Genomic DNA, 27,998 nt, shown 5'->3' on the forward strand with positions numbered 1-27,998 from the left:
AGGTAGCTAGTGAGGAGCCAAGCCCAGATTTGAACCCAGATCTGCCCTTCTCGATGTCCTCTCAGGACTCAGGTCTCACTGCCTTCCCCAGATGCCTGCACTGTGCAGGCTCCCGCCAGATGCAGTGACGCGCCACAGTGACACGGAGGAGGGAGAGCAGCCAACAGGGGGCAGTTAGAGACCAGCCAAGCCAGTCGACCATAACCTACTTTATTAACACAGAAATTGCACCACACACACTTGAACCTCATGGCCAACGAACAGCTCCAGCACTTAGCAACTTCTTCCTCCTGCACCCCAGAGAAGGGAGAAAAGGAGGGAGCACAGGAGCACCAGCTACTTCCCAAACAGCGCCACGGGGAAGTCCTCGCCATCACTGTTGCTGTGCTGCAGCTCCCCGCTCTGCCCCAGCTCTCTCCCCCAGCTCTCTCCCAACATCTTCCATGAGTTGCTCCAGGTCCAGGTCACCGGAGGCTTCGTCCTCAAGGGGGACACTTCCAGCCTCCTGGGTCAGGGGTTCCTGGGGTCTGGGCTCTTCTTTCGCAGATGAGGGGCAGGCCCCCTTACACACTGATAGGCCCAGGTTCTTTGGCACTGTTCTAACTTCTTTTCCCTCTGAAAAGCTGGCTGCCAAGGCCTTGCTCTGGGGAGCTTTAAATTTTTTCTTAGGGCCTAAACGAGAAGCCAAGAGTCCTATTAGGTCAGCCTGTCCTTACCTTTTATAAGTCAAACTCTCCTAAATCTCTATTTCCAAGAAATCTCTGGAAAAGATGACCTTTCTCAATACAAAGAATATGGACTTTGGGATCAGAAAGAGAGTCAAGCCGTCTGCCCTATGCTAGTCACCAGCCTTGAGCACTTTTTAAATCCTTTGAGTCTGTTTTCTAATATCTAAAATGGGAATATCCAGTGAGAAAGCTATTGAAAAAAATTTAAAGGAGCAGGCACGGAAGTATCTCTTTAGCCAGCCCTTGGCAATACTGATTAAGTGTTACTTCTCTTCTACCATTCTCCTGCCCCTGGGCCAAATCAAATCAGGAATCATTCTGTTTCTATAGTGTGTGCTGGGTGCAGGCCGAGATGTTCTTTCATTCTAATTTTCATTCACTCTGTAAAGTAATGAAAAGCTGTAAAATGGTTAAGAAATGATTCAGGGAGGGGAGATACCGACAGGCACCTCATTCCCCTTAGTTTTTCCCAGGCCTTGAGCCTTACCTGGCTGGTCAGAATCTGAATTCCCTTGGCCTTCTTTCCTTCCCATTCTGGGTGCAGGAGGAGCTGTGGATTTCATGCCCAGAGATTTCTTCATTATCTTCCTCTGCAGTGTCCTCCCTCGGCCATCTGCTGTGCCTGCATCACCCCCAAGCCCAGCCGTGAGGGAAATGTGTTTATTTCTTTCTAAATGACAGCTCGGCAAGGGCAGATGGACACTGCACATTGAGTCTCTGCCCTGCCCCACATCTTCTGCTCAGTCTCCATCTAGTGAGTTCTCCTGGTGGCCTCTGGCTCTTTTCAACATCTTTCCCCCGCAATTCTCTTTTTCTTTTATCCCCTGGATCTTCTCTTTACAGTTCTCCACAGAGTCTACCTTCTCCAGGAAGCCATCCTTCTTGGCTAAGAAATTAAAACCTTCCATCTTTCACCTCAGATTTTATAATTCAGTACAGAGAAGCAAAGGGGTTCCAGCTCCCCACTGACACTATGGGTGAGTGTTGCCTGTTTTCTCAGGTCCTGGCACTGAGATGGGCAGTGAGGTCCAGCTACCTGCAGGCTCCCTCTCTACCACTTCCCTGCCTTAACTGTGGGTTGTGCCCCATTTCCAGCTGGCTTGCTTACCTCTTGGTTTGGTTTTTTGGGTCTGTATTTTGACTCGCTTACGAATGGGCAAAATTGGGTCCTGAGGATGGGAGAGAAAGTTTAAAAAAATGATAAATTAAGGCCCCTAGCTGTTTTTAATAGAGAAGGATGCTACAGAATGACAGGTGGGCTTTGGGGAATCAAAGTAGCTTCTGTGAGCCTGATATTGTTTAAATTTATGGCAACACAGAGAAAAATGTGTGGTGACTTTCCCAGTCTGTTGGTATTCATCAAGGCAAGGCTTTAGGCATAAAAGAAGGAAATAAAGCTAGGCCACGAGTATGATAAAAATTGCTAAATTAAAAATTAGAAGAAAAAGTGAAAATATATATTTCCTATACCTGGAAAAGAGATGCTAAGAAAACAAGTGAATGAAAATTCTCCATGTCCACATAGGGGATAAAGGAGTGGAAAGAAACAACTGGTATTCTCTGAATTGCTCCTCGAACAGTCAAATAAATACAGTAGGAACTGAGATTATACTCAAGAAAGAAGTTCCTAGAGATGTGGGAAATTAGAGAATAAAGAGGAAAGAAGAGACCTAGAAACCCCCAAATATCCGACAATCGGGGCTCCCTCAAGGCAGGGGCAGGATAGCTCCTTAGTAAATGTAAGTCCATTCTAACGAGATCCTTACAGGAAGCTCCTAAAAGGAAACCCCAAGATCCTTGTCTAAACAATTTTTTTTTTTTTTTTTGAGAGGGAGTCTCGCTCTGTCCCCCAGGCTGGAGTGCAGTGGTGCAATCTCGGCTCACTGCAAGTTCTGCCTCCCGGGTTCAAGCGATTCTCCTACCTCAGCTTCCCAAGTAGCTGGGACTATAGGCGCCCACCACCATGCCCGGCTAATTTTTTGTATTTTTACTAGAGACGGGGTTTCACCGTGTTAGCCAGGATGGTCTCGATCTCCTGACCTCGTGATCCGCTTGCCTCGGCCTCCCAAAGTGCTGGGATTACAGGCGTGAGCCACTGCACCCAGCCATCTAAACAATTTTTAAAGCTAATCTTGGCCAGGTGTGGTGGCTCATGCCTGTAATCCCAGCACTTTAGAAGGCTGAGGTGGGAGGATTGCCTAAGTCCAGGAGTTTGAGACCAGCCTGGGCAACCTGGTGAAACTCCATCTCTATAAAAATAAAAACTGAAATTAAAGCTAATCTTACTGTTTTCTCTCCTTCCTCCTTTTCCAACTCTTCCTCCTTCTCCTTTTTCTCCAAGCAGGATCCTGGGCTGTTCAAACCAGAGAGCTGTAAGTCTAGAACAGGAAAAGGAAGGAAAGGCTAAATCATTCATACTATAAAATAGTGAGTTAATGAAGCTGTATCACAGAGAATCTGTCTTCTAACTGTGCCTTTTGTGTACAAGTGGTATTTTCGCCATAAAATGTGATCCCAGATTTCCACCCTTTTCAAGTCCATCACTATTCAATACACCCTCCCTCCCCATCCTGTTTCTCCCATTCCTCTCTCATCTGCCCATCCATCCTGGATACTGGGTCAATGACATTCACAAGAGCCTCCTATTAAAGAATCCAGAATTAGCTTGATGATAGAGAATATAAAATAAAGAAAAACATGGGTTGCTGCCCTCATGAAGGAATCCCTCCCATCCTTCTCCAGTCCTCAACTTCCATTTATCCTACCTTTTCTTTCCCCATTACTGTTAGATCCGTTGAATCGGCTCCAGAAACCAAACAAGTTAACCCGTTCCTAATGGAACCAAGAAACAAAAGCATCATCCACTACCCTCTCAGGGGCAGCTTTTGCTTTCTGTCTTCTGGAATTTAGCTATGATGAAATTCTGATTCATTTTCCATACCAAAATTATTATTATCATTATTATTATTTTTGAGACAGGGTCTTGCTCTGTCACCCAGGCTGGAGTGCAGTGGTACAATCTTTACTCACTGCAACCTCCCTATCCCTGGCTCAAATGATCCTCTTGCCTTAGCCTCCCAAGTACGTGGGACTGCAGGCATGCACCACTATGCCTGGCTAATTTTGTATTTTTTGTAGAGATGGGGTTTTGCCGTGTTGCCTAGGCTGGTCTTGAACTCCTGGACTCAATGGATACACCCACCTTGGCCTCCTAAAGTGCTAGGATTACAGGCGTGAACCCCCCGCCCAGCCCTCATTTTCCATACTATTTTCACTTGAAATTACACATTAGGCTTATCTGACTTTTTATGGAGATTAACTAATTATAATCTCTATTTCCATTTTGTTTCTAATTCAACAAATAAGGGAAATTTGGAGGGGAAATATTCATTGTTTTTTACTCTCCATCCCACCCCCACCAACAGAATTTGAGCATAAAAACTGACTCCACAGAAAAGAGAGGTTAGGGCACTTATATCTGAAACCTGAAGTGAAATATAGAGGTAGGATGGCCCCTAGCACAAACCATCTTTGTCTGGACTGAGAAAGAATCCCCCTTGTCCAAGAGTAGGGAAAGGAATGGGTGTGGTCTGAACACCCTCCCACCTGAATGCTGATCTGTTCTGCCTCTTGAGCCATCATCAGGGCCACCCCCAGTTTCTGGCTGCAGTCATTTCTGCGCTTTTTCTGAAATGGAAGATTAGAGCCGATGATAAATATTGACTTAAAGATTACAGTCATGGCCAGGTGCGGTGGCTCACACCTGTAATCCCAGCACTTTGGGAGGCCGAGTCAGGTAGATCACGAGGTCAGGAGTTCAACATCAGCCTGGCCAAGAGGGTGAAACCCTGTCTCTACTAAAAATACAAAAATTAGTTGGACATGGTGGCAGGCGCCTGTAACCCCAGCTCCTCGGGAGGGTGAGGCAGAGAACTGCTTGAACCCGGGAGGCAGAGTTTGCAGTTAGCCGAGATCACGCCACTGAACTCCAACCTGGGGGACAGAGCGAGACTCCATCTCAAAAAGAAAAGAAAAAAAAAGATTAGAGTCACAAATAAATATTAGAGAAGTGACCCCAGCATACTGCTACCCATCTGACATTCTCTTCGACTACAACATTTATTTCCAGTTCCTAGTATTGATACGATACTCCTATTCTTAATATTTAGGGATCAGACATAACACCCCCCTTCCGTCTAATAGACGTCTCACCAATTCCTAACTATATATATGTATATGTTTGGAGACAGAGTCTCACTCTGTCACCCAGGCTGGAGTGCAGTGGTGCGATCTCAGCTCACTGCATCCTCCACCTCCCTGGTTCAAGCAATTCTTGTGCCTCAGCCTCCTGCTGGGACTACAGGCACACACCACCACGCCCAGCAAATTTTTTGTATTTTAGTAGAGACGGGGTTTCACCATGTTGCCCGGGTGGTCTCAAACTCCTGAGCTCAGGCGATCTGCCCACCTCGGCCTCCCAAAGTGCTGGGATTATAGGTGTGAGCCAGCACACCTGGCCCTAGCAATATTTTCAACCAACATTTTGGTGTCCTCTCCAAAGTGAATCCCATGGAAATTTGAAAAGAGGTTTATAGGAGCCCAGGTGATTTCACTTTGAAGCTTCTGACAAGTTTCTTTAGATCCAGCTGTTTGATTTAATACTCATTGCTTGATTTTCTAAGGCCCCTGAGCCACTGAGCCTCTGCTCAATTGCAAGGCTGGTCAAACCCAAAGTGACTACAGGGAGGAAATATGATGGTGCTAATCCAATGGTTCTCAACTGGGTAGACTGTGCCCCCAGAAGGCACCTGGCAATGGCTGGAGATAATTTTTTGGTTGTCACAACCACGGGCAGGGTGGAGGTGGGGGCTGCTGCTGGTTAGATGCCGCTGGAGCCTAGGGATGCTGCTAAACATCCCACGATGCACAGGACAGCCCTCCACAACCAAAAATTATCTCGCCCGAAATGCCAATAGTGCTGAGACTGAGAAATCCTGAGTTAATCTGTGCCCTCATTTCTGCCACACTTGCTTTGGCTAAACTGTAGAAAAACCTCATCTTCAAAATGGCCCCCAATCTGTAGGCAGGGAAGGAGACTGAAAAAAATAATTGCCCTGCTGCAGTCCTGGGAGCAAGAAGAGTCGTTCATGAATTACCTCACCCTTGGCACACCTGGTCAGACACAGAACTTTCTCCCGACATGGCTTACCCTGGGAGAAAATGAGGTTTAATAAAAGGAAGATTTTGTTTTCTCTGTATCACAACAGAACCCCAAGATGTGCTCACCATGACTGATAGCTCCAGGGACAGCTCCTGGAAGTTCTTTAGCATGTTGACTGGGATCCACGCACGAGAAACTGTTTCTCCAAAAAATGTCACGTGGTACTTAGACTGAAATAAAAGATGATCCTGTTATGGACTCCTGTCCTGCTCCCTGCTTTTCTCCTCTAGCCAGAACAGATGGGGAGAATGGGAATTCACCTAGAAGGAGGTGCTGGGCCTCACATGCTCCCTCAAAGTCTGACTCATCTACCCTACCCTTGTTCCAATTGTTCTTCCATACTAACCTCAGGAATCCTAGCCAAAGCATATTTATCAAAACCACTAATGCCCTGACAGTGGATAAATATTTAATTAGATACAAGTTTGTTTCTATTATATGTGTGAGCACTTATCTCTGTGTTTGTCATCCTAATTGTCTGTTTTCACTTGTGTCTGCTGGCTATGTCCATGTCTCTTATCTGTACGTCTGTGAGGATGGATTTGTTCATTACTTTGAACTGAGCTCCTTCTTACCCTGAACCAGGAAACTCACCGGCAGGGAATCAAGATGGGAAGTAAAAAGAAAATATTCCCCTAAGTCAGGATCAGATTCTATCATGCCTGGCCACCTGGAGAAGATAGTTGGGTGTAGGGGACAGAAGAGAAGGGGTTAGATGAACAGAACACAACCTCATCAATGTACATGCACAGAAAAGAGCAGTATGAATTTTTTTCTGAGACAAGGTCTCACTCTGTCGCCCAGGCTGGAGTGCAGTGTTACAACCATGGCTCATTGCAGCTTCGATCTCCCAGGCGCAAGTGATCCTCCCACCTCAGCCTCCTGAGTAGCTGGGACTACAGGCACATGCCACCACACCCAGCTGTTTATTTTTTGCAGAGATGGGGTCTCACTACATAGCCAGGACTGATCTCAAACTCCTGGGTTCAAGCAATCTCCCACCTCAACCTCCCAAAGTGCTGGGATTACAAGCCTGAGTCACTGCGCTCAGCTCAGCTTTGCAAAAAAAAGGATCCAAAAAATAGATTCCCGTCCCATCAGCCCCCTCTAGTGGTCACTACTGAATGACTCAGATGAGAAAGTGACTTCCATCGATGCACACAGGAGCTCAGAATACACCTAGTGAAGGTATCTTACCCTTCTGAGACATCCACAATCCTAAGAACAAAATCTTCCACTAGGGACATCTCCAAAGAAGAGACTATCCCACTTTTCCTTGTTCCCTTTACTTTGTCTCTCTCAATCTCAATATTTTTATTTATTTTTGAGATGGGGACTCACTCTGTCGCCCAGACTGGAGTGCAGTGGTGCAATCTTGGCTCACTGCAACCTCTGCCTCCCAGGTTCAAGCGATTCTTCTGCCTCAGTGTCCTGAGTAGCTGGGACTACAGGCATGCACCACCACGTCTGGCTAATTTTTCTATTTTTAGTAGGGACGGGATTTCACCATGTTGGCCAGGCTGGTCTCAAACTTGGGGTCTCAGGTGATCTGCCCGCCTTGGCCTCCCAAAGTGCTGGGATTACAGGCGTGAGCCACTGTGCCTGGCCAATCTCAATATTTTTAAATGCCTCAGATCCACCCTCTTCTTTCTACCAGTTGGGGTAGCACTATCAGACCCTTTTTTCCAGGGAGCTATCACCTCCATGCTGAAACCTCCAGAAAATACACTCTTTCAAAGCCTCCAGGCTTGGTACTTTATCTTTTCTCTCACCCCATGCTCTTTCTAAGGCCAGAACCATTTCAATTACAGATGTTTTCCATTTTCTTCCACCCCTGCTTAAATCTACCTCTCCCAAGTTTGTGAAGGATGCTCTGTGTCATAATGCCCTACCAGGGGTAACCGTATTGCTTGGCCCAGATGATGGATCCTGGGATGTAGGAGGCATAGGCCACATCACTCTCAAGCCCTGTCCAGGTCTCCTCAGGAATATCACAGCGATTATACTGCACATCTGCTGAAAGAGAGAAGGAATGAAGGAACAGGAAGAGACTCATAAAGAGAAAGAGCTGGATGAGGGCTCGGGAGAGGACAAGAAGGAAATTGGTATATGCAGCAGGTGGGACCAAAGGGGCACCTGGGGGATCAGCACTGAGGAAGAATAAAGACCCATGGAGGAAATGCAGGGGAACCAGTGGAAGTAGGAATGCTGCCTCCTCATATCCTAGAAAGAGATTCCACACTCCTGCTTACACGCCCGCGTGTCTGACTGTGCTGTCTATGGAGCACCATGAGAATAATTTCTCTGAGACTCTGTTTTCTCATCTGTAAAATAATCGGGCTGGACAAGATCATCATCATCTCTTCCAACTAGTTTCAAACATCCTACAATTCTAAGCGCACCAGATCTCTCTCGTCTGTTTTCCCCCATATATCCTATATCCCTCCCTATCCACCAACCCAATATCAATATTTTAATCAGGATTGACAGGGGCAGACCAATGCTCATGTATTTAGATTCCAGGCCCCTCCTCAACAAGATCACTTTGCAGGGCATCTTCCTCCAGCCTTTTCTGCCCAGATTCATCTCCGTATTAGAGGCAGATCCTTTCTCTCTCCCAAGCACTACAAGGATCCACTAAGTGCTAACTATATTTATGTAATATTTAATCTAAAGGATAAGTGCAGAGAAAGAAAAGGAGGAACAATAAAACGTGAATGAAAACATTTCCGGTCTTTTCTACCTGTGTTCTGATCACAGTACCAATTATCTGGGAGAACTGAGGGGTCAATGTTCCCACACAGCCGCCTCCATTTCCCACAGTTTGGGAAGGAACACTGGACCCAGACCAGACATTGACCTGTGAGAGGAAAATAATGAAATAAGAGACTTAAAAATATGCTCTTCCTTCTTTAATCCAACTAAAATCAGGATAACCCTCCCAACTCCCAGAATGACATAGCCAGAGAGACATTAGAGATCAACCAGTCTGATCCCTGACTTATAAGTGGGAAACCAAGGCTCAAAGAGGTAACTGGCTTGCTGAGGATTAGCTAACTTGGTGATAGAGCTGAACTTAGAACTCAAGTCTCATGCCCTGATTTTTCCTGTACTAGGCTACCATGTCTCCCTGCCCCAAGGCTGAAAGGAATGTTTCTTGTATTGACAGTTCTTAAATTAAAGAACAAGGCATCTTTCCAGATAGTGCCTTGTTCTCTGCTGGCATGACACTACTGAAAAGTTCTTTTGAAGGGCTAAGCTGCATCTCTTTTGTGCACAACATCCAGAGTTCTTATCCAAATCTCAACTGATTTACCTGTCACCAAATCACCAAGTTGCAAACTTTAGGACCAACAGCGTCTGAGTTCACTCTTCTCCAAAAGACACAGGTCTAAGCCTATCACTTCTCCATCAACTATTAACTTTAGGCCTTGCTCAAAGGCCAAGCCTTCCTTTTATCCATTACCTTCCAGACCCCCACCTCTCCTAAGCTGACCCATGTCCCTCAGCCTCTCCTCTCTCCCACCAAAACTCTTCCATTGTGGTCTTGGAAACTCCACTGACTCGAGCAACCAAAGTCCACATATCCTTAACCTCAAATCTGAACTTCTATTTCCTTTTTGAAGCCTGGAGACCCACTAATGACACTGCCCCACCTAAACCACCGCCACCTGCAACCCTGTAAGTGGAATCAGTTCCTCCCACACTCCCCATGTCTCTTGAGACAGAAAGTCAGGCTGGCATTATCATTACCCCATTGCTACTACTCCCCGACTCTTATAAAAACCCTTCCTCCCTTGAGGTCTATGCCATGGGACTATCCTTACCTCTCATCTCCCTTGTAGAGATGCTGGCATCTGATTCAGTCTTCTCTCCACCTCCTGCCTTCATTCCAAATGACCTCTACATCCACAGGAACTCCTCATACAGCACCCCATTATTTCAGTCCCTTGACTTTTTTCTTCATGTCACCTCTGGAACCCACTCCTACTCCTGCATGCCCTACCCAGTCATCTGCAGGAACTGCACACCCTCTGAGCCACTTATCCAAACATCCTCTCTACAAAAATGCCCCATCTTCCACCTCACTTGCTCAAAGACTCCTATAGCAACTTTCATTTTATCTAGCTCTCCAACCCACTGCCCACTACCATCCTCTCCATATGGAAGCAATTTCCATTCTTCACTCTGTTCCACTCTGGTTTGATTACTTGACATTTATTTGGATTCTCCTGTAGACACCTTCAGCTCCCTTTCCCACTGTCCTTCTTCCCACCCAGATGGCAAAACACCAACCGGAATGAACCCTCTCCACCTTTTCTGAGCCTACACTCAAGCAATTGAGTTGACAGAGAAAAATCACATAACAGACACATAGGTATCGCTATATATTCACTATTTAACATTATCAACCAACATATTTCTCTAGTAAGTTCACTCTCTCCCACTGCCAAATTTTACCTTAAATACCTGATCATAAGGGATGGCTCCTAATCCCATCCCTCCAGAATCATCCCTCAGAAAAGAAGGCGACTTGCATTTGGATCCTTTCAAAATATCACATATAAGAGATCACTTTCGCAATTACTTTTTTTTTTTTTTTTTTGAAACAGTCTCGCTCTGTTGCCCAGGCTGAAGTGCAGTGGCACAATCACGGGTCACTGCAGCCTCCATTTCCCAGGTTCAAGTGATCCTCCCACTTCAGCCTCCCAAGTAGCTGAAACTACAGGCATGCACCACTACACCCAGCAAATTTTTTGTATTTATTGGTAGAGGCGGGGTTTCGCCATGTTACCCAGGCTGGTCTTGAACTCCTGGGCTCAAGTGATCCACCCTCCTCAGCCTGCCAAAGTGCTGGGATTACAGGGGTGAGCCACCATGCCCAGCCTCAATTACCTTATCTTGAAAAACAAAGTACTGGTTGGGACTAATATGTTAGTCTGAAATGACAGTTGCCAATAGTGGTTTTGGATGTTTACAGAGGTGAGCTAGCAAGACTAGAAAAAAAAAGTAGGAGGAGAGGCTAGGAGTCATATAAATTAATACAGATCAATAATAATACAAGTTGTTAGCTGTGAAAGGAATGAGTACTCATAAGAAAACGAGTAGGAAAAAATCACTATAATGATATGGAACTGGAAATTTATGGCTTGGAATAATATTTTTGACAAGAACATTGTACTTTTTTAAAAGTTTCAAGTAACCTAAAGGAGAAGATAATGTGCTCTGGAAAACTGATGCCCGGATGTGGCTCTATGATAATGAAGACTGATGTCACAGACACATGTTAAGAGGATTTCACTTGACCACTCATTCTTGAAACACTAGTTTCCTGGGTTCTGTGATGTCTCATTCTCCTGTCCCCCTCCCCCTGATTTTACTGGCAGCTTCCCCCTCAGTCTCCTTTGCTGGGTTCTCTTCGTTCTTCAATCTCTAAATGTGAGGGGTCCCAAAGCCCAATCATGGGCCTTCTCTCCCCATGATATACTTTCTCCTGAGGCAAGCTCACCCATTCCCATGGCTTTGAAATCCATTTTCATACCTGACAGAACACAGCTGTCTACTTACAGCCTCTGTTCTGAGCTCGAGATTCCTAAGCCACCTTGCTCTTTGACATCTCTATTTGGATGTCTCACAAGGATCTCAAACCTAAATGTACCCAAACCTGAATGCTTGATCTTATCCTACAAATTTTTTCTTTCTCCGCTCTTTCCCATCTCCCTTCACGTAACTGTTCAAGCCAGAAACCAATCATCCTTGACATACCTTCTCCTGCTCCAACCTTCCAATATCTAATTCATTACCAACTTCTAACAATTTTACCTCCAAAACATACCTTAAAACCATCCACTTTTCTTTCTCTACTTTCATCATCCTAATCCATTTTATTTTTTATTTTTATCTTTTTTTTTTTTTTGGAGACAGAGTCTCGCTCTGTCGCCCAGGCTGGAGTGCAGTGGCACGATCTCTGCTCACTGCAAGCTCCGCCTCCTGGGTTCACGCCATTCTCCTGCCTCAGCCTCCCGAGTAGCTGGGACTACAGGCACCCGCTACCACGCCCGGCTAATTTTTTGTATTTTTAGTAGAGACGGGGTTTCACCATGTTAGCCAGGATGTTCTCGATCTCCTGACCTCGTGATTCACTCACCTCGGCCTCCCAAAGTGCCGGAATTACAGGCATGAGCCACCGCGCCTGGCCTTATTTTTTAAATATATATATTTTTTGAGACAGGGTCCTGCTCTGTTACCCAGGCTGGAGTGATGTGGTATGAACATAGCTCACTGCAACCTCAAACTCCTGGGCTCAAGTGATCTTCCTGCCTCTGCCTTCCAAAGTGCTGGGATTACAGGTGTAAACCACTATGCTCAGCCATCATCTTAATCGAAGTCTAATACCTAATCCTAATACTAACTTCTTAACTGGTCTATTCTTGTCTTCTCCCCATACTCCATCTCCAATTACTCACCAAAGGATCCTTTTAAAACATTAATTTGAAGATGTCACTTCCCTGGTTAAAACCCACCAGTGGCTTCCCCCTGCACTTAGGATAAAATGTTCACTCTGTACATGGTCTTTGACCTAGCCACTGCCTCCCTCTTTCCAGCCATCCAGAGCCACGTTCCCAACTTGCCTCCCCTTGCTCTCTGAGCTCCGCAATCACACTGGCTTTTAGTATCTGGAACATACCACACTTTACCCTACCTAAAACTCTTTCTTCACTTGGATAACTTCTACTCTGCCTTCAGGTTTCAGCTGAAATACTGTTTCCTTAGAAATGCACTCCCTGACCAGCCCAATCTTACTTCCTCTCATGACACACTGTTCTTTTCCTTCTCTGTACTTAATGCAAACTGTATTCATTAAATACTCCTTCCTACTTCAGGAGCACTCACCTCTCCTTGGCAACTGTAAGAAACGGGAAGAATGGTTTATTTATAGCAGGAGGCTGATAAATCCACTACAATCACAATTCAACTCACAATCACCTAGAGGGTGAACCCTCATCTGCCAGCCTAAGATCTAGTCCATGCAGTAATTCTTTTTTTTCCATTTCTTTTTTAATATAAATTCACTTTTTTTTTCTTTTTTATAGAGATGGGGGTCTCACTATGTTACCCAGGCTAGTCTTGAATCCTGGACTCAAGAAAGCTTCCTGCCTCAGCCTCCCAAAGTGCTAAGATTACAGGCGTGAGCCACTGTGCCAGGCCCCTTGCAGTAATTCTGAGAAGTACAGGAGACAGAGCAACACAAATCTAATGACACCAATTTATTTGAGCTAACCAGAGATCAGGTCAGTGGGGTCTGCAGTATCCCAAAAATTCTCAACAAGCCCACCTGAGTTTATATAGTCACATAAAACCAAAAGAAAACACCTTTTAGTTTCCTTTTTGACTCTACCTGGAAACTCCCTTTGGGTAGTCTGAACTCCAGGCCACCTGGTTGTTCAAATTAGACTTATACCTCAGTGCCTTATGTTACTATGTCATTATAACAAGAGGAATGGTTTATTGACCTGAACTACCTTGTTTGGTGCCTGCATAGTCCTGGAGTTTTCTTCCAAGTATGTGCAAATTATATTATGCTTCCACAACCAAAACCACATATATGTACACACACGGATTAGACACTAAGTAACTTTTTATTCCACCATTCCTTAAATTTGGAACTTGTTCTGTCTTTTTGTATTATGTTTTGTTTTGGGGTTTTTGTTTTTGTTTGGTACAAGCCTGTTTAGATTATTGTCTATTTATTTAGTTTTTTAAAGATAGGGTCTTGCTCTGTCACCAAGGCTGGAGGGCAGTGACACAATCATCACTCACTGCAGCCTCCAATTCCTGGGATCAAGAGATCCTCCCACCTCAGCCTCTTGAACAGCTAGGACTACAGGCACTACCACCACATCTAGCTAATTTTTTTTTTTCTTGTAGAGATGAGGGTCTCACTGTGTTGCCCAAGCTGGTCTCAAACTCCTGGTCTCAAGTGATCCTCCTGCCTTGGTATTTTTTAATTTTTGAACATACTAGTATATTGTATGATCTATTTTATTTCTTGTCATAAAATTTACCATTATCAGGCCAGGCATGGTGGCTTACACCTGTAATCCCAACACTTTGGGAGGCTGAGGCGGGCAGATCACAAGGTCAAGAGATCGAGACTATCCTGGCCAACATGGTGAAACCCCGTCTCTACTAAAAATACAAAAATTAGCTGGGCATGGTGGCGCATGCCTGTAGTCCAAGCTACTCGGGAGGTTGAGGCAGGAGAATCACTTGAACCCGGGAGGCGAAGGTTGCTGTGAGTGGAGATTGTGTCACCACACTCCAGCCTGGCGACAGAGCAAGACTCCATCTCAAAACGAAACAAAACAAAAAACCCCTCCCTCAACTCTGTACCCATTCCTTTTTTTTTTGAGATAGAGTCTCACTTTGTTGCCCAGGCTGGAGTGCAGTGGCACAATCTTGGCTCACTGCAACCTCCGTCTCCCGGGTTCAAGGGATTCTCCTGCCTCAGCCTCCAAGTAGCTGAGACTACAGGCGCACGCCACCACGCCGGGCTAATTTTTGTATTTTTAGTAGAGATGGGGTTTCACCATATTGGTCAGGCTGGTCTTGAACTCCTGACCTTGTGATCCACCCACCTCGGCATCCCACAGAGCTGGGATTACAAGCATGAGCCACCATGCCCAGCCTCCATTCCTTTTTATCTACCATTTTCTCCCTCTTACTTTCCATATCTAAACTAATTGAAAAAGTGTCTACTCTTCAACCAGCTATAAGCTGCCATTCACACTTACCAACCCTTTCGGTAGCTATTACCAAACCCCTAACGGCCTCCTAATTGTGATGCCCTTGGGCTTATGTTTATCCTCTTTGACTTCTTTACGATGGCATTTGACATAGCTGAGCATCCTTCTTTCTTTAAATTCTCTCCTCCCCTGGGATCTATAATACCACTCCTGATTTTTCTATGACCTTTCTTACCACATCTTCATTTTCTTCCTGGGAAACATCTAAAATGCTTTGTATATAGTAGGCACCCAACAACTATGGATTATGTGAATAAATGACTGAATGAATAAAATCATTCTCTCAGCAGCATATTCTACAACAAGCAGCTGTGAGAGATTAACCATATTCTTTGCAGTTTCCTCTAACATCCTAACCCTGCCTCTGCTCTATCTCAAATTTTCAAGCCAAGTAGGTTTGCCAAACCAGCTGAACTCACCAAAACCACTTATCTCTCCTTTTTGCTGGTCCCTGATCTGAGAATGATGCTGAACTGTTTTCTTCAGTTGGTCTTCCTCTCTGTGCTCATGTCCACCTTGAGTTTTCTCCACCTTCTCATCTTCTGGGAAGAAAAAAGAAAACGTGGGGTGGGGAGATGAAGAAGACAATCTTTGTAGATAGTAAAGGTCAGTGAAAGAAGGAAGAAGAATTACAGCCTAATAGTTTCAAGTCTTGGGCTGAAAATTCTCAGCCTGCCCATGGTCCCATTCCCTAATTTCCTGGAGCAAGTACTTGAGCCAGGCTTCAAAGTATATCTGACTGTACTTACGAGCTTCCTTCTTTCTTTTGCTTAAGGTGAGTCTATTGGATTTCTTCTTAGAGGGTGCAGGATCTGGCTGGCCTAGCTTAGATGTCCTTATCTCAGGGGCAGCTTCACCCTCCCAAGACACTGAAATCTCTTGAGTATGTGGTACCTCCTCTCTGAAAATGAGGTTTTATTTTAATGAAATGTAAAAATAGAGCAACTGCAGAACTCTTCTTTTGAAAAAACCCAAGTAAAAGGAAGACAGATGAATCCTAAGCTCTCTAAGGCCCTCCTGAGGCCATTTCATCCATCTACTTGCCTATTTTTCCCAACTCAAACAGGTATCTTTCCTGAGCTGAGAGAAATCTATAGAAATATGATAAATGGGCTGGGCCCGGTGGCTCACGCCTGTAATCCTAGCACTTTGGGAGGCCAAGGTGGGTGGATCACAAGGTCAGGAGTTCGAGACCAACCTGGCTGATATGGTGAAACCCCGTCTCTACTAAAAAGCATAAAAATTAGCTGGGTGTGGTGGCAGGCACCTGTAATCCCAGCTACTCGGGAGGCTGAGGCAGGAGAATCGCTTGAACCCAGGAGGCAGAGGTCGCAGTGAGCTAAGATCGCGCCACTGTACTCCAGCCTGGGCAACAGAGCAAGACTCCGTCTCAAAAAAAAAAAAAAAAAAAGTATGATAAATGACCAGATAGACAGACAGATAGATAGACTGACTGACCATGAATGTGTAGTCCATTCTGTATTCAACTTGCCTCACCGAAATAAACTTACCCATTAGCATTATCAGTATCAGTAGCAGAAGCAGTAATTCCTGGCTCCTTGTCTGACTGGGTAGATACTATGGGCTGGGCACAAGAAGTCTCTGCAAAATCAAGGCCAGATCCCATCCCTCCCAAAACAAAATACTATAAGCAGAGAAGCAAAAAAGTGAAAAAGCCACTCTATTATTCCCTAACATTTTCTCTAAAGTGTCTTCTCCCTGTAGCCTGAAAGAGCCTACCTATCATATCACAGAACTTTAAATATTTAAAATTTCAGGAATAACTACAAATATGTATCTTCCTGCAAGCCTTTCCAGATTGATCTGCCTCATTCCAGGATGGCCAGGTAATGATAATTTTGTGTACGTAAAAAAATTATAGGCCAGGCACAGTGGCTCACGCCTGTAATCCTAACACTTTGGGAGGCCAAGGTGGGTGGAATGCCAAAGCTCAGGAGTTCAAGACCAGCCTGGACAACATGGTGAAACGCTGTCTCTACTAAAATACAAAAAATTTGCCGGGCACGGTAGCGTGCACCTGTAGTCTCAGCTTCTTGGGAGGCTGAGGCAGGAGAATTTCTTGAACCTGGGAGGCGGGAAGTTGCAGTGAGCCAAGATCACGCCACTGCACTCCAGCCTGGGCAACAGAGTGAGACTCTGTCTAAAAAAAAAAAAAATTACATGTACTGTATTTTATATCATTTGTTGCTCAAATGCCTAGGAATAGAAGTATACCTTCTATTATATGAATGGCTGAAATGTCAGACTGTTCTCTTCAGCCTCATGAACTTATGGAGAAGCCTTCATAGAGGTTTTTGGTTTTTTCGTTTTTGTTTTTTGGTTTTTTTTGAGACAGAGTCTTGCTCTGTCGCCCAGGCTGGAGTGAAGTGGCGCAATCTCGGCTCACTGCAACTTCCACCTCCCAGGTTCAAGTGATTCTTGTGTCTCAGCCTCCTGAGTAGCTGGGACTAGAGGCGCACGCCACCACGCTTGGCTAATTTTTATATTTTTAGTAGAGACGGGGTTTCACTATGTTGGGCAGGCTGGTCTTGAACTCCTGACCTCAAGTGATCCACCCGCCTTGGCCTCCCAAAGTGCTGGGATTACAGGCATGAGCCACTGCACCTGGCCTCCCTCACTGCATTCTTTATTCCAAAAACTAAATCTCTAACCACATGCAAAATCGGTATTAGAAACTGAAATTTGCAAGGGTATGTACCCTAAGTTTTTCAAATCTAGGGAAAACAATTTTATCTTATTTGAAGTTGTTTGTAAATACATAGAAACGAATTTTAACTGCATTTTAAAAATGTAGGGCCAGGCACTGTAGCTCACATCTACAATCCCAGCACTTTGGGAGGCTGAAATGGGAGAATCACTTGCAGCCATGAGTTCAAGACCAGCCTGGGCAACATAGCAAGACCTTATCTCTACAAAAAGTAAAAATTAAAACAACAGGCTGGGTGCAGTGGCTTACACATGTAATCCCAGCACTGAGAGGCTGAGGTGGGCGGATCACTTGAGGTCAGGAGTTCAAGACCAGCCTGGCCAGCCTGGTGAAACCTTGCCTCTACTAAAATACAAAAATTAGCTAGGCGTGGTGGTGGGTGCCTGTAATCCCAGCTACTCGGGAGGCTGAGGCAGGGGAATCACTTGAACCTGGGAGGCAGAGGCTGTAGTGAGCTGAGATCACATCACTGCCCTCCAGCCTGGGTGACAGAACAAGATTCCATCTCAAAAAAATAATAATAATAAATAAGCAAATAAATAACAACAAAAAACCCATAATGGCTTGAAAATTTAGGTAAGACTATATATAAATTCTGAAGTCAATGTAATCTACTTTTTCTAAAAATATGTGCCCTTTATGGTTTAGCTATAGTCCTGTTGACAGATGATGAAGTATTTTTAAAATATGTTGAAGTCTCATCTAATATTACCTTATTTAGAAGATGGGAGAGAAAGAGAGAAGCTATCAGACTTAACTCTCCCTCTCAGGTAACAGTCACTGCCTAACTGAAACCCTTTTTCTCTTACTACATGCCATACCCAAGCACTCCTGAAGGGACTTCTGCAGAACAATCTGGACAATCTCCTCAAATTCTGCATTGGTAAGACTTGATTTTTCCTGCAGAGACAAGGGTAGGGGAGGAAAACCATTTATCTTTCCATAGTTTTCCCCTCTGAACAGTCAGGGAAGCCTCCTTCAGATGAGGCAGTAAGTTTATAAGACGGAAGGCATGCAGTCAGCATACCTAAGGAGGCCATGAACTCTATCCCAGATCTCCTGGGAATAAAGGAGTCAAAAGAAAAAGTGTATAATGTCTCTGTCCACTTCTACCCCCACCTCTAACCCACCTCATCCCATTATTTCCTGCTCAATTCTTTAATCAAAACATTTTTGACCTCTTTGAGAAAAAAAAAAAGGAAGCCTCCAAAAAGGAATACAAACCTGAAACTCTAAGGTCAATTTCCTCAATGTGAAAAGACTCTTGTATGTCTAGCCTGAGCCAGGGGTAAGGTATGAGGAAATGTCCTACCAGAGCCCACCAGCATGACTGGTACCTTTTCTTTCTTCTCTGCTTGCTTGTTGATTTGTGCTTTTCTTTTTTTCTCCTGTTCCCTGCTTGGAACATTCTTCATGGTTGCTTTTTCCTCTTTCTTCTTTAAACTGGCCTTTGGCAGGCTTATCCTGGCCTCTGTCTCTGGGGAACTGATCCCCAGGGTCTCTTCCTTGGGGGAGTTAGGGCTACAAGGTAACAGGCTGTAAGATTTTTGTGCAGGTGGGGCAAAGATTCTCTTTGGTCCCTTTCTACATTCTGAAAGAAATGTGATCAAGTGGAATTTATGAAACATACAGTCTAACAGAGATTGCCAAACATTACCCTTTGACTAGCCATAACAGAATGATATGGAGAGAGCTTTTAACAAATTCAGTTTCCTGGGTCTCTCACTGCCTACTCCACTCCCCAGCCCTGAGAGGCTGATGAGGTAGTTTGACGTGAGAGGCCTAGCAATCTGTAATTTTACGAGGCTAGTTGATTCTGATATACTGCCAGGTTTGGGAACCACTAAGTCAAAGGTGATAAATATAAGCATGCAGAAAGCTGAATTATCCAAATGTGAAACTGTATAATTTGCTCATTTTTACTTTAGATAAAATGTTATGGAAAATTAGAGCAATTTTTAAAAACACTAGTCAAAATCTATAAATTATTCACAGCTCTTATGCCACCTCCTCAATAAAAATTATAATGATCCTCCCAGGTATATCTTTCTTCTGAGCTTTCTTAATACTCTGCACATAACTGGTGGCATTTACCACATTCAACTTTATAATAGGGATTTAAATACCTTTTCTCTCCCTGAGTTTATATGTTCCTCGAGGAGGACTGTTTTTAAGCCACATTTATTTCACTCAAAGCATCTAGCAGAGCAGTAATTTGACCCGAGTGGGCACAGAATATAGGGACCTGAACCATCCTTTGGTGGAAAGGATGTCCAAAAGGAGAAAAATGAGAGAAATGTACAAAGTGAACCTCCCTCACTCTTGACTCACCTTCTTTATTCTGCAATGTTGTCATCATTCAGCTTAGAAACTACACTTTGTGTGCCTCTGTTAGAAAAAAGAAATTAACTGCTATGACTCTGACTAAACAAGATTTTAAATTTTCTGTCTTCTTGGGTTCAGAAACTCTTTGTTTCAGACCTCTGAACTATGTTTCTGCATTCTTGACCTCCTCTGTGGTGCCAATTACATGCCAGGGAATAATGAGTTACTGTTTCAGATTGGCAACAATCAGGGCTGGGTGTGGTGGCTCACATCTGTAATCCTGGCACTTTAGGAGGCCATGGCAGGCAGATCACTTCAGCCCAGGAGTTCAAGACCAGCCTGGGCAACACGGCAAAACCCCATTTCTACAAAAAATAAAACAAATTAGCCAGTGTTGTGGCATGCACCTGTAGTCCCAGCTACCCTGGAGACCGAGATGGGAGGATCACTTAAGCCCAGGAGGGGGAGGCTGCAGTGAGCCAAAATTGTGCCCCTGCACCCCAGCCTGGGTGACAGAGTGAGACCCTGACTCAAAAATTTAAATAACAAATAAATATTAGCAGCAATCCTTCGTGTTTTATGTGCCTAGAACCATGTCCAACCTAAGGCAGGCAGCAGAAATGGTAGTAGTACCAGAAGCATAGGTAGTAGTAGAGCAGTGATGGTAGGGTATGAACAATCCTGGCAGTTAAAGAGTTTTCTTCAGAGGGGTAGCCTCATTTCATAAGCCTCTCCTAAACACTTAGAACACACACATAATTTGGTAATTCTCTGACCTCAGAGGTCTCTGTGCATAGAGAAGCACCACTTTTAACATCATTATAATGTTTATTTTCCCTTTCTTAGATCCTCAGTCCAATCAATTTTCAAATGTACTAGATTCTACCAATCTCTAGTCATAGAAGTATTTGATAACCAGCAGAGGTTCCCAGAGAATTTAGTATCTTTTTCCTTATTCTATCTTAGCACCTAATAATGAGAAATTAAATTAGCGCCTTCTTTGATATTCATAGTTCATCTTCAGCAATCTACTCGCAGATGTTCCACACGACATCTATTTTTTTTTTTTTTTGAGATGGAATTTTGCAATTGTTGCCCAGGCTGGAGTGCAATGGTGCGATCTTGGCGCACTGCAACCTCCACCTCCCGGGTTCAAGTGATTCTCCTGCCTCAGCCTCCTGAGTAGCTGGGATTACAGGCATGCGCCACCACCGCCGGCTAATTTTGTACTTTTAGTAGAGACGGAGTTTCTCCATATTGGTCAGGCTGGTCTCGAACTCCCCACCTCAGGTGATCTGCCCACCTCAGCCTCCCAAAGTGCTGGGATTACAGGCGTGAGCCACTGCACCCGGCCTGACATCAATGTGTTTCTTGATTACTACTGACACTGTGACTAATGGTAATGGCTAACACTTATTGAGCACTGACTATATTCTTTACCCTTTATGTAGCATTCCATTTAATTCTCACAACAGATCTATGAGATTGTTAACATTTTACACTTGGGGGAAATTCAGGTTTACAGGGATTTAAAGATATTAAGTCATCAATAAGTAGTAAAATCAGAATTAGAACCTGTCTGATTTCAAAGTTTGTGCTAGTAACTGCTACGTGACATCCTAACAGTCTAATTTAGTGCTTCACCACCATTTTGCTATCACAGCACACACAGAAAACATACATTAATAGCATATACTGAAACACATAGAAAATGAAATTTCCAGGTACTCTGGGGGTAAAAGGACCAGGCTGCTCACAGCCATAGGCAACTGAAGAGTCACACCAAAGGCTGAAGAAGAAATTAGTACCTACACAGCTACAAGCTATTCATGACCCACCAGTGTGCCAAGACTCATCTGTGGACATTCCAATATTTTTATTTTCCAATTTATACTTTCCCACTACTGATACTATTTCCACACAGCTTTATTTTTATTTTTTCTTTCCAACCTTTATTTTACATTCAAGGGGTACATGTGCAGGTTTGTTACATGGGTAAATTGCATGTCATGGGATTTAGTGTACAGATAATTTTGTTTCACAGATAGTGAGTATAGTACCCAAAAGGTAGTTTTTCAGTCCTCACCCTCCTCCCACTCTCCACCCTCAAGTAGGACCCAGTGTCTATTGTTCCCTTCTTTGTGTCCATGTGTATGTAATGTTGAGCTCCCACTTTATAAGTGAGAATATATAGTATTTGGTTTTCTGTTCCTGCGTTAATTCACTTAGGATAACGGCCTCCAGCTCCATCTATGTTGCTGCAAAGGACATGATCTTGTTCTTTTATATGGCTGCATAGTATTCTGTGTCCACCCAGCTTTCTGAAGAAAACTGTCTTTTATTTTATTAACCTTAACTTCTTACAGCCCTTCACCCAGTTTTCTTTAGGCTTAGGGGATATATGCCATTCTTACTTTTATAACCATTATAAAAAGCATTATGGCTCTGGCAAGACCTTTAGGGATAATAAAGCCCAACTCCCCTTTCTACAGATGAAAAAAATATGCTAACAAAGGTTAAGTGGTTTGCCTAAAGACTCAGTGTTAATATATTGTTGAGCTTAGATGAACCCAGGACTTCTGCCTCTCAATTCTACTAATAACATATCTATTCTACTCAGTGATCTTGTTTCTGGCTGTTGGTTTTGAGCAGTTTGAAAGCCCTGCAACTGAAACTCATTGTTCTAAATCTGTGATAGCCCTCTATAAAGAGATCCAAAAGCAGCATAAAATGGATCATTTGGTTCATATACACTTCCCTTTAAAGGATCAGAAAATTGTAAGACCTTAAATGGCCAAACTTGTTCAAGGTGTAGGGTTCCTCTCTCTAGACCATAAGATAAACTTAAAGGGTACTGAGGTTTTGACAGTGTGGCCACAGCATGGCTAAATGTGAATACCCTTTAGCATTTTTCTCTTCCTTTTCTCACTTCTATAAATGTGAATAATTCAGATGTGCTGTTCTAAAGCAACTATGTTTCCTTTATATTAAGGGGCATATTTTCTTGCTGTTTCCATTTTAACTCATCATCACCAATCCCAAAACATATTTGCTCCAGAAAAAAAGGCAAGTTGGAATTTTGGGGAGAAACACTCGAGCAAATTAATCTCCTTTATTATAATCCTAAATAGAAGGTAATGACTGGATAAAATTGGCCAGGCTCTGGGAGGTCTACCACAGAGGCCAGAAGCAATGTGGGGGCTGGATGTGGTGGCTCACGCCTGTAGTCCCAGTACTCTGGGAGGCTGAGGCGGGTTGATCACTTGAGGCTAGGAGCTCGAGACCAGCCTGGCCAACATGGCGAAACATATGAAAAATACAACTGTCAAACCAACCAACGAACCAAGCGACAACAAAACAGGTCTACCCTGGAGTCATACTCTAATTTTTTCTATTTTCCTCCCTTTCTGATCCTTTATCCCACTTTCTTTTTCTTCCTCTTCCTTCTCCTTCTTCTTTGTCAAATAGAGGATTGAGTTATTATCATTGATCCATACAAAGTCCCTCTCTCATTTATTTTCTTTAATTCCCACCCCCCATTTCTATTCCCTGTCTTCCCATGTGCAACCTTCCTAATATGTTTGATATGCATCTTTTTGTTCGTATGTACTTTTAGAAAATGTTTATTGTTTTGTGTGGGAAAAAAAAAAAAATTGGCCAGGCATGGTGGCTCACGCCTGTAATCCCAGCACTTTGGGAGGCTGAAGCGAGTGGATCACCTGAGGTCAGGAGTTCGAGACCAGCCTGGTCAACATGGCGAAACCCCATCTCTACTAAAAATACAAAAAATTAGCCAGGCGTGGTGGCAGGTGCCTGTAATCCCAGCTACTCAGGAGGCTGAGGCAGGAGAATTGCTTGCACCCAGGAGGCAGAGGCTGCAGTGAGCCAAGATCGCGCCACTACACTCCAGCCTGGGCAACAAGAACAAAACTCTGTCTCGAAAAAAAAAAAAAAAAGACTGGGTAAAATTAGGCTGTAAAAAGAGTATTAATTTGACCACAAATGACAAATATATCTTTTCCTAGACTTCAAAATTCCAAAAAAGATCACGAGAAGTCACTGTCTAAATTACAAGGGCTATGCTAAGTGAGAAAAGCAGAGTGAAAATTAGTGTGTTTCAGATGACAATATTTAGTTTTTAAAAACATATGTCTGGTATAATAGGCTTGTTAATCATAAATTTCCTCTGGAAGAAGAAAAAAATGGATCAAAATGCCTCTGGGGAGTAGAACTCGGTAGATGAGAGTGAAAGGAAGCTTTTGGTGGACTCCCTCATGTATCTTTGGCATTTTAAAACATATAAATGTTACCACTTCAAAAAATATTTTAAATTATTATTTTTTTGAGACACAGGCTTGCTCTGTCGCCAGGCTGGAGTGCAGTGGCGCGATCTTGGCTCGCTGAAACCTCTGCCTCCCAGGTTCAAGCAATTCTCCTGCCTCAGCCTCCCAAGTAGCTGGGATTACAGGAGCGTACCACCACCCCCAGCTAATTTTCGTATTTTTAGTAGAGACAGGGTTTCACCATGTTGGCCAGGATAGTCTCAATCTCCTGACCTCATGATCCGCCTGCCTCAGCCTCCCAAAGTGCTGGGATTACAGGCATGAGGCACCGTGCCCAGCCTAAATTCTTTAAGTAAAATTAAGAGAGTATTTTGACCAACCTAAAAATGCAAACATTTCCAGTATTTAGGTTCAAATACTTATCTAAACCTGTAAAGATCTTCCTAGGCCAAAGTATGTTTCTGGAGCCCCAACCAACTAGACAGAATTGTGGTTCACTGTTGTTGAATTAATAAGATGTAATAAATCTATAAACAGTGATGTATAGTATCACATAATATGTATAATCTGTGTATGTGATGAACACTGCTTTCAAACAAAAGCTCTAACCTGATCAATAAAGAAGGGAAGGCCAGGAAGTCACTTTCTGATAACTCAGGTTGCCCCTTCTCTGTTTCAGGTGAATTAACTTCTTTCACAGTAACAAATACTGAAAGCTGGTTCAGAGAGAGAGAGAAAAAAATACAGACAGTTAAAAAATATATAAAATACCACTAACTTTCTTCTGTACAGCTACTAAATGACTAGAGGCTGTAGACCTAGGAATAAAATTTGAGGTTTTAATTTCTCTTTTCTTACCTTAGATGAAGAGGGGCAGGGTGTGGGGTTGCGGGGAAGGCTTTAATAAGAGGGGCAAAGGCTTTAAATAAGAATGTAAAAGAACCAGTACAGTTCCAGAAACCATATTCCCATCACTCAACATACGAAATGAGGGTAAATAAGAAGGGAAAAAGAACTTAGAAATAATAAAGGGAACCAAGGGAAAGTGAATGAGGATCTCAAAAAAGAGTTTTATTTCACTTAGAACATTAAAAATCATCACATAAATTTTGAGATGAAATCACCTAACCCAGCAGTTCTAAGTGTAGTCCCAAAATCCTAGGGGGCCCTCTCCCTTTTCCAACTACCTATCTGTATTAAGCTGGATTTTCTCATGTACTTTTGCAAAAACAAGATATCCCAACAGAGTGAATGCAGAAACAGATGAGAATCCAGTTGTTTTCTATTAAGCCAGACATGAAAGAGATTTGCAAAAATGTAAACCACCACCATTCTTCATGCTAAATTTTCTTTTGTTTAGGAGAATGTATTTTTCATAAAAACCTGTTTAGGTTAACATATTTATTATTGACCAGGTGCGGTGGCTCATGCCTGTAATCCCAGCACTTTGGGAGGCTGAGGGGGGCAGATCACGAGGTCAGGAGATCAAGACCATCCTGGCTAACACGGTGAAACCCCATCTCTACTAAAAATACAAAAAATTAGCTGGGCGCGGTGGCGGGCGCCTGTAGTCCCAGCTACTCGGGAGGCTGAGGCAGGAGAATGGTGTGAACCCGGGAGGCGGAGCTTGCAGTGAGCCAAGATAGCGCCACTGCACTCTAGCCTGGGCGAAACAGCAAGACTCCGTCTCAAAAAAAAAACAAAACAAAACAAAAAAACATATTTATTATTGTTATTTCTAATCAAACTTTAAATGTTTCTGAATTTTAATTCCTAAAATGTTAGTATCAACAGATACAAACCAAATAAAAGCTTTTTGGAGTCCTCCATAAATTTTAAGGGTATAAAAGGGTTCTCAGACCAAAAAGTTTGAGAACTGACCTAGCTAACTTGTCAGTCTTGCCAATATTTTTTTAAATAAACAGTAATTCTCTCTCCCCACACACCATTCAGAATGTGTTTCCAAATTTCCTCTTCCTAACCATCCAATCATTCCCTTCCTTATATTGTTCCTCAAATCCTTGGTTTAAGAGAAGTAAACTCTTTAGCATTGTCCTCTAACCCAGACTCCCTGAGCCTCAAAAAAGCGGTATTTAAAGAGTATATTTCAGCCGGGCGCAGTGGCTCACGCCTGTAATTCCAGCACTTTGGGAGGCAAAGGCAGATGGATCACCTAAGGTCAGGAGTTCGAGACCAGCCTGACCAACATGGTGAAGCCCCGTCTGTACTAAAATATAAAAATTAGCCGGGCGTGGTGGCAGGCGCCTGTAATCTCAGCTACTCGGGAGGCTGAAGCAGGAGAATCACTTGAACCCATGAAGTGGAGGTTGCAGTGAGCCAAGATCGTGCTATTGCACTCCAGCCTGGGCAAAATGAGCGAGACTCTGTCTCAAAAAAAAAAAAAAAAAAAGTGTATTTCAAATCTTTCTTAAGCCAGAGTCTGATCTTCCTTTTTGTATTAATAACAGTATGTTGACTCCTGCTTATTTTCATGCCTCAATTAACTAATAGCAGTTTCCTCCCTCCCTTTTTCTCCCTCCCTCTCTCCCTCTACTCCTTCCTCCCTCTTCCCTCCCTCTCTTCCTTCTTCCCTCCTTCTCCCTTTGTCCCTCCATCCCTTCCTCCCCCTCCTTCCCTCCCTCTCTCCCTCCCCCTCCTTCCTTGCCCTCCTCCCTTCCTCTCCTTGCTCCTTCCCTCCTCTCTTCCCTCCCTTCCTCCTCCCTTCCTTCCTCCTCCCTCCCTCCTTCCCTTTCCTCCCCCTCTCCTTCCTACCCCCTCCCCTTCCTCCCTTTCCCGCTTCCCCTCCTTCTTCCTTCCTCTCCCTCCCTCCCTCCCCTTTCTCCCTTCCTACCTCCCCTTTCTCCTTTCCTCCCTCCCCCCACCTCTCTCTCTTCTCCTTCCCTCCCTCCTTCCTTCCTCCCGCTTCCCTCCCTTGTTTGCTTCCTTCGTGTTTGTGCACAAGCTCAGCGAGCCCGATTTAAAACTTTTAACAAGAAAGAAGAGGCGGGTAGATCACCTCAAGTCAGGAGTTCGGGACCAGCCTGGCCAATACGGGGAAACCCCGTCTCTACTAAAAATACAAAAAAATCAGCTGGGCACGGTGGCGCGTGCCTGTAATCCCAGCATTTTGGGAGGCCAAGGTGGGCAGATCACCTAAGGTCAGGAGTTCGAGACCAGCCTGGCCAACACGGAGAAACCCCGTCTCTACTGAAAATACAAAATTAGCCGGGCATAGTGGCAGGTGCCTGTAGTCTCAGCTCCTCGGGAGGCCGAGTCAGGAGAATCGCTTGAACCTGGGAGGCGGGGGTTGCAGTGAGCCGAGGCTGCCCCACTGCATTCCAACCTGGGCAACAGAGCGAGACTGTCTAAAAACAAACAAAAAAGCCCCAATCCCAAATCCACCTTGCAATCCAAAGGGAAGAAGTTTTGGAGAGAAGTTCTTCCCATTTGGGGGGTGCTCCCATTTTTCCTCTCTTCCCTCACCCCTTATTCTCTCTCAGGGATAGCGGTTCAGGTCGGTGTCCCTGAGCCACACGTCCCCCTCTCTCTTCCCCGTCCCCTCCCTTCCTTCCTCCCACCATGAGGGAATCTCCCCTCCACTCCCACTCCCGCCGAGGCCCCGTGATCCTCATTCTTACTCATATCGTTGGTGCCCGCAGGAGACTGGGCTATTTTTGTCTGTTTCTTGGGGACGACAGATTCTGAGGAAAAAGGGCCAAGAGCTGGTTGTCGCCCTGAGAGTTTCTCCTCAGGCAACGGGTGCCAGGACTGGCTGCGCCTAGCACCTTCACCTACAACCAGAAACTAGCCGGCTACCTTCAGGAGCAAGGAGGACCTAAAGGCAAGGAGCAGAACCGGCTGCCGCAGCGACTCCGCAAGCCCCTCACACCTTGACCCAGGTTTCCC

The 27,998-nt window shown here is 44.3% G+C and overlaps 1 protein-coding gene across 14 annotated transcripts; it reads right to left on the reverse strand.

Moving 5' to 3' along the window:
* Positions 1-148: 148 nt before the first annotated feature.
* ZCWPW1 (zinc finger CW-type and PWWP domain containing 1) lies at positions 149-27,998 on the reverse strand. 14 transcript variants are annotated; one of them, XM_030797267.1, is made up of 17 exons: positions 27,909-27,998; positions 24,702-24,808; positions 18,822-19,075; positions 18,306-18,384; positions 16,268-16,385; positions 15,506-15,657; positions 15,176-15,298; positions 8,693-8,809; positions 7,842-7,965; positions 6,544-6,619; positions 6,015-6,119; positions 4,335-4,415; positions 3,494-3,560; positions 3,015-3,106; positions 1,837-1,897; positions 1,216-1,350; positions 195-672 (listed from the first exon to the last, which is right to left on the reverse strand). In XM_030797267.1, the coding sequence occupies exons 3-17, from the start codon at positions 18,897-18,899 to the stop codon at positions 374-376; spliced, it is 1,707 nt and encodes a 568-aa protein (XP_030653127.1). In that variant the 5' UTR covers positions 18,900-19,075; positions 24,702-24,808; positions 27,909-27,998; the 3' UTR covers positions 195-373. The 14 variants fall into 14 exon arrangements, 13 of the variants coding, with proteins under 13 accessions (XP_030653127.1, XP_030653126.1, XP_030653123.1 ...); XM_030797266.1 differs by lacking the exon at positions 27,909-27,998 and adding an exon at positions 27,731-27,817; XM_030797263.1 differs by lacking the exons at positions 24,702-24,808; positions 27,909-27,998 and adding an exon at positions 19,816-20,117 and having other exon boundaries at positions 7,842-7,962; positions 15,176-15,295.

The sequence above is a fragment of the Nomascus leucogenys genome, chromosome 17 (assembly GCF_006542625.1).
Source record: "Nomascus leucogenys isolate Asia chromosome 17, Asia_NLE_v1, whole genome shotgun sequence".
In the NCBI taxonomy this organism is placed as follows: Eukaryota; Metazoa; Chordata; class Mammalia; order Primates; family Hylobatidae; genus Nomascus; species Nomascus leucogenys.

Coding starts and splice junctions, on each gene's coding strand:
- ZCWPW1 (XM_030797257.1), bottom strand. CDS start 19,112: ATGTTTCATAAATTCCACTTGATCACATTTCTTTCAGAATGTAGAAAG. Junction 15,299..15,505: donor CAAAAGAAAGAAGGAAGCTC/GTAAGTACAGTC, acceptor TTTTCTTCCCAG/AAGATGAGAAGGTGGAGAAA. Junction 4,416..6,014: donor CCCTGGAGCTATCAGTCATG/GTGAGCACATCT, acceptor CTTCCATTTCAG/AAAAAGCGCAGAAATGACTG.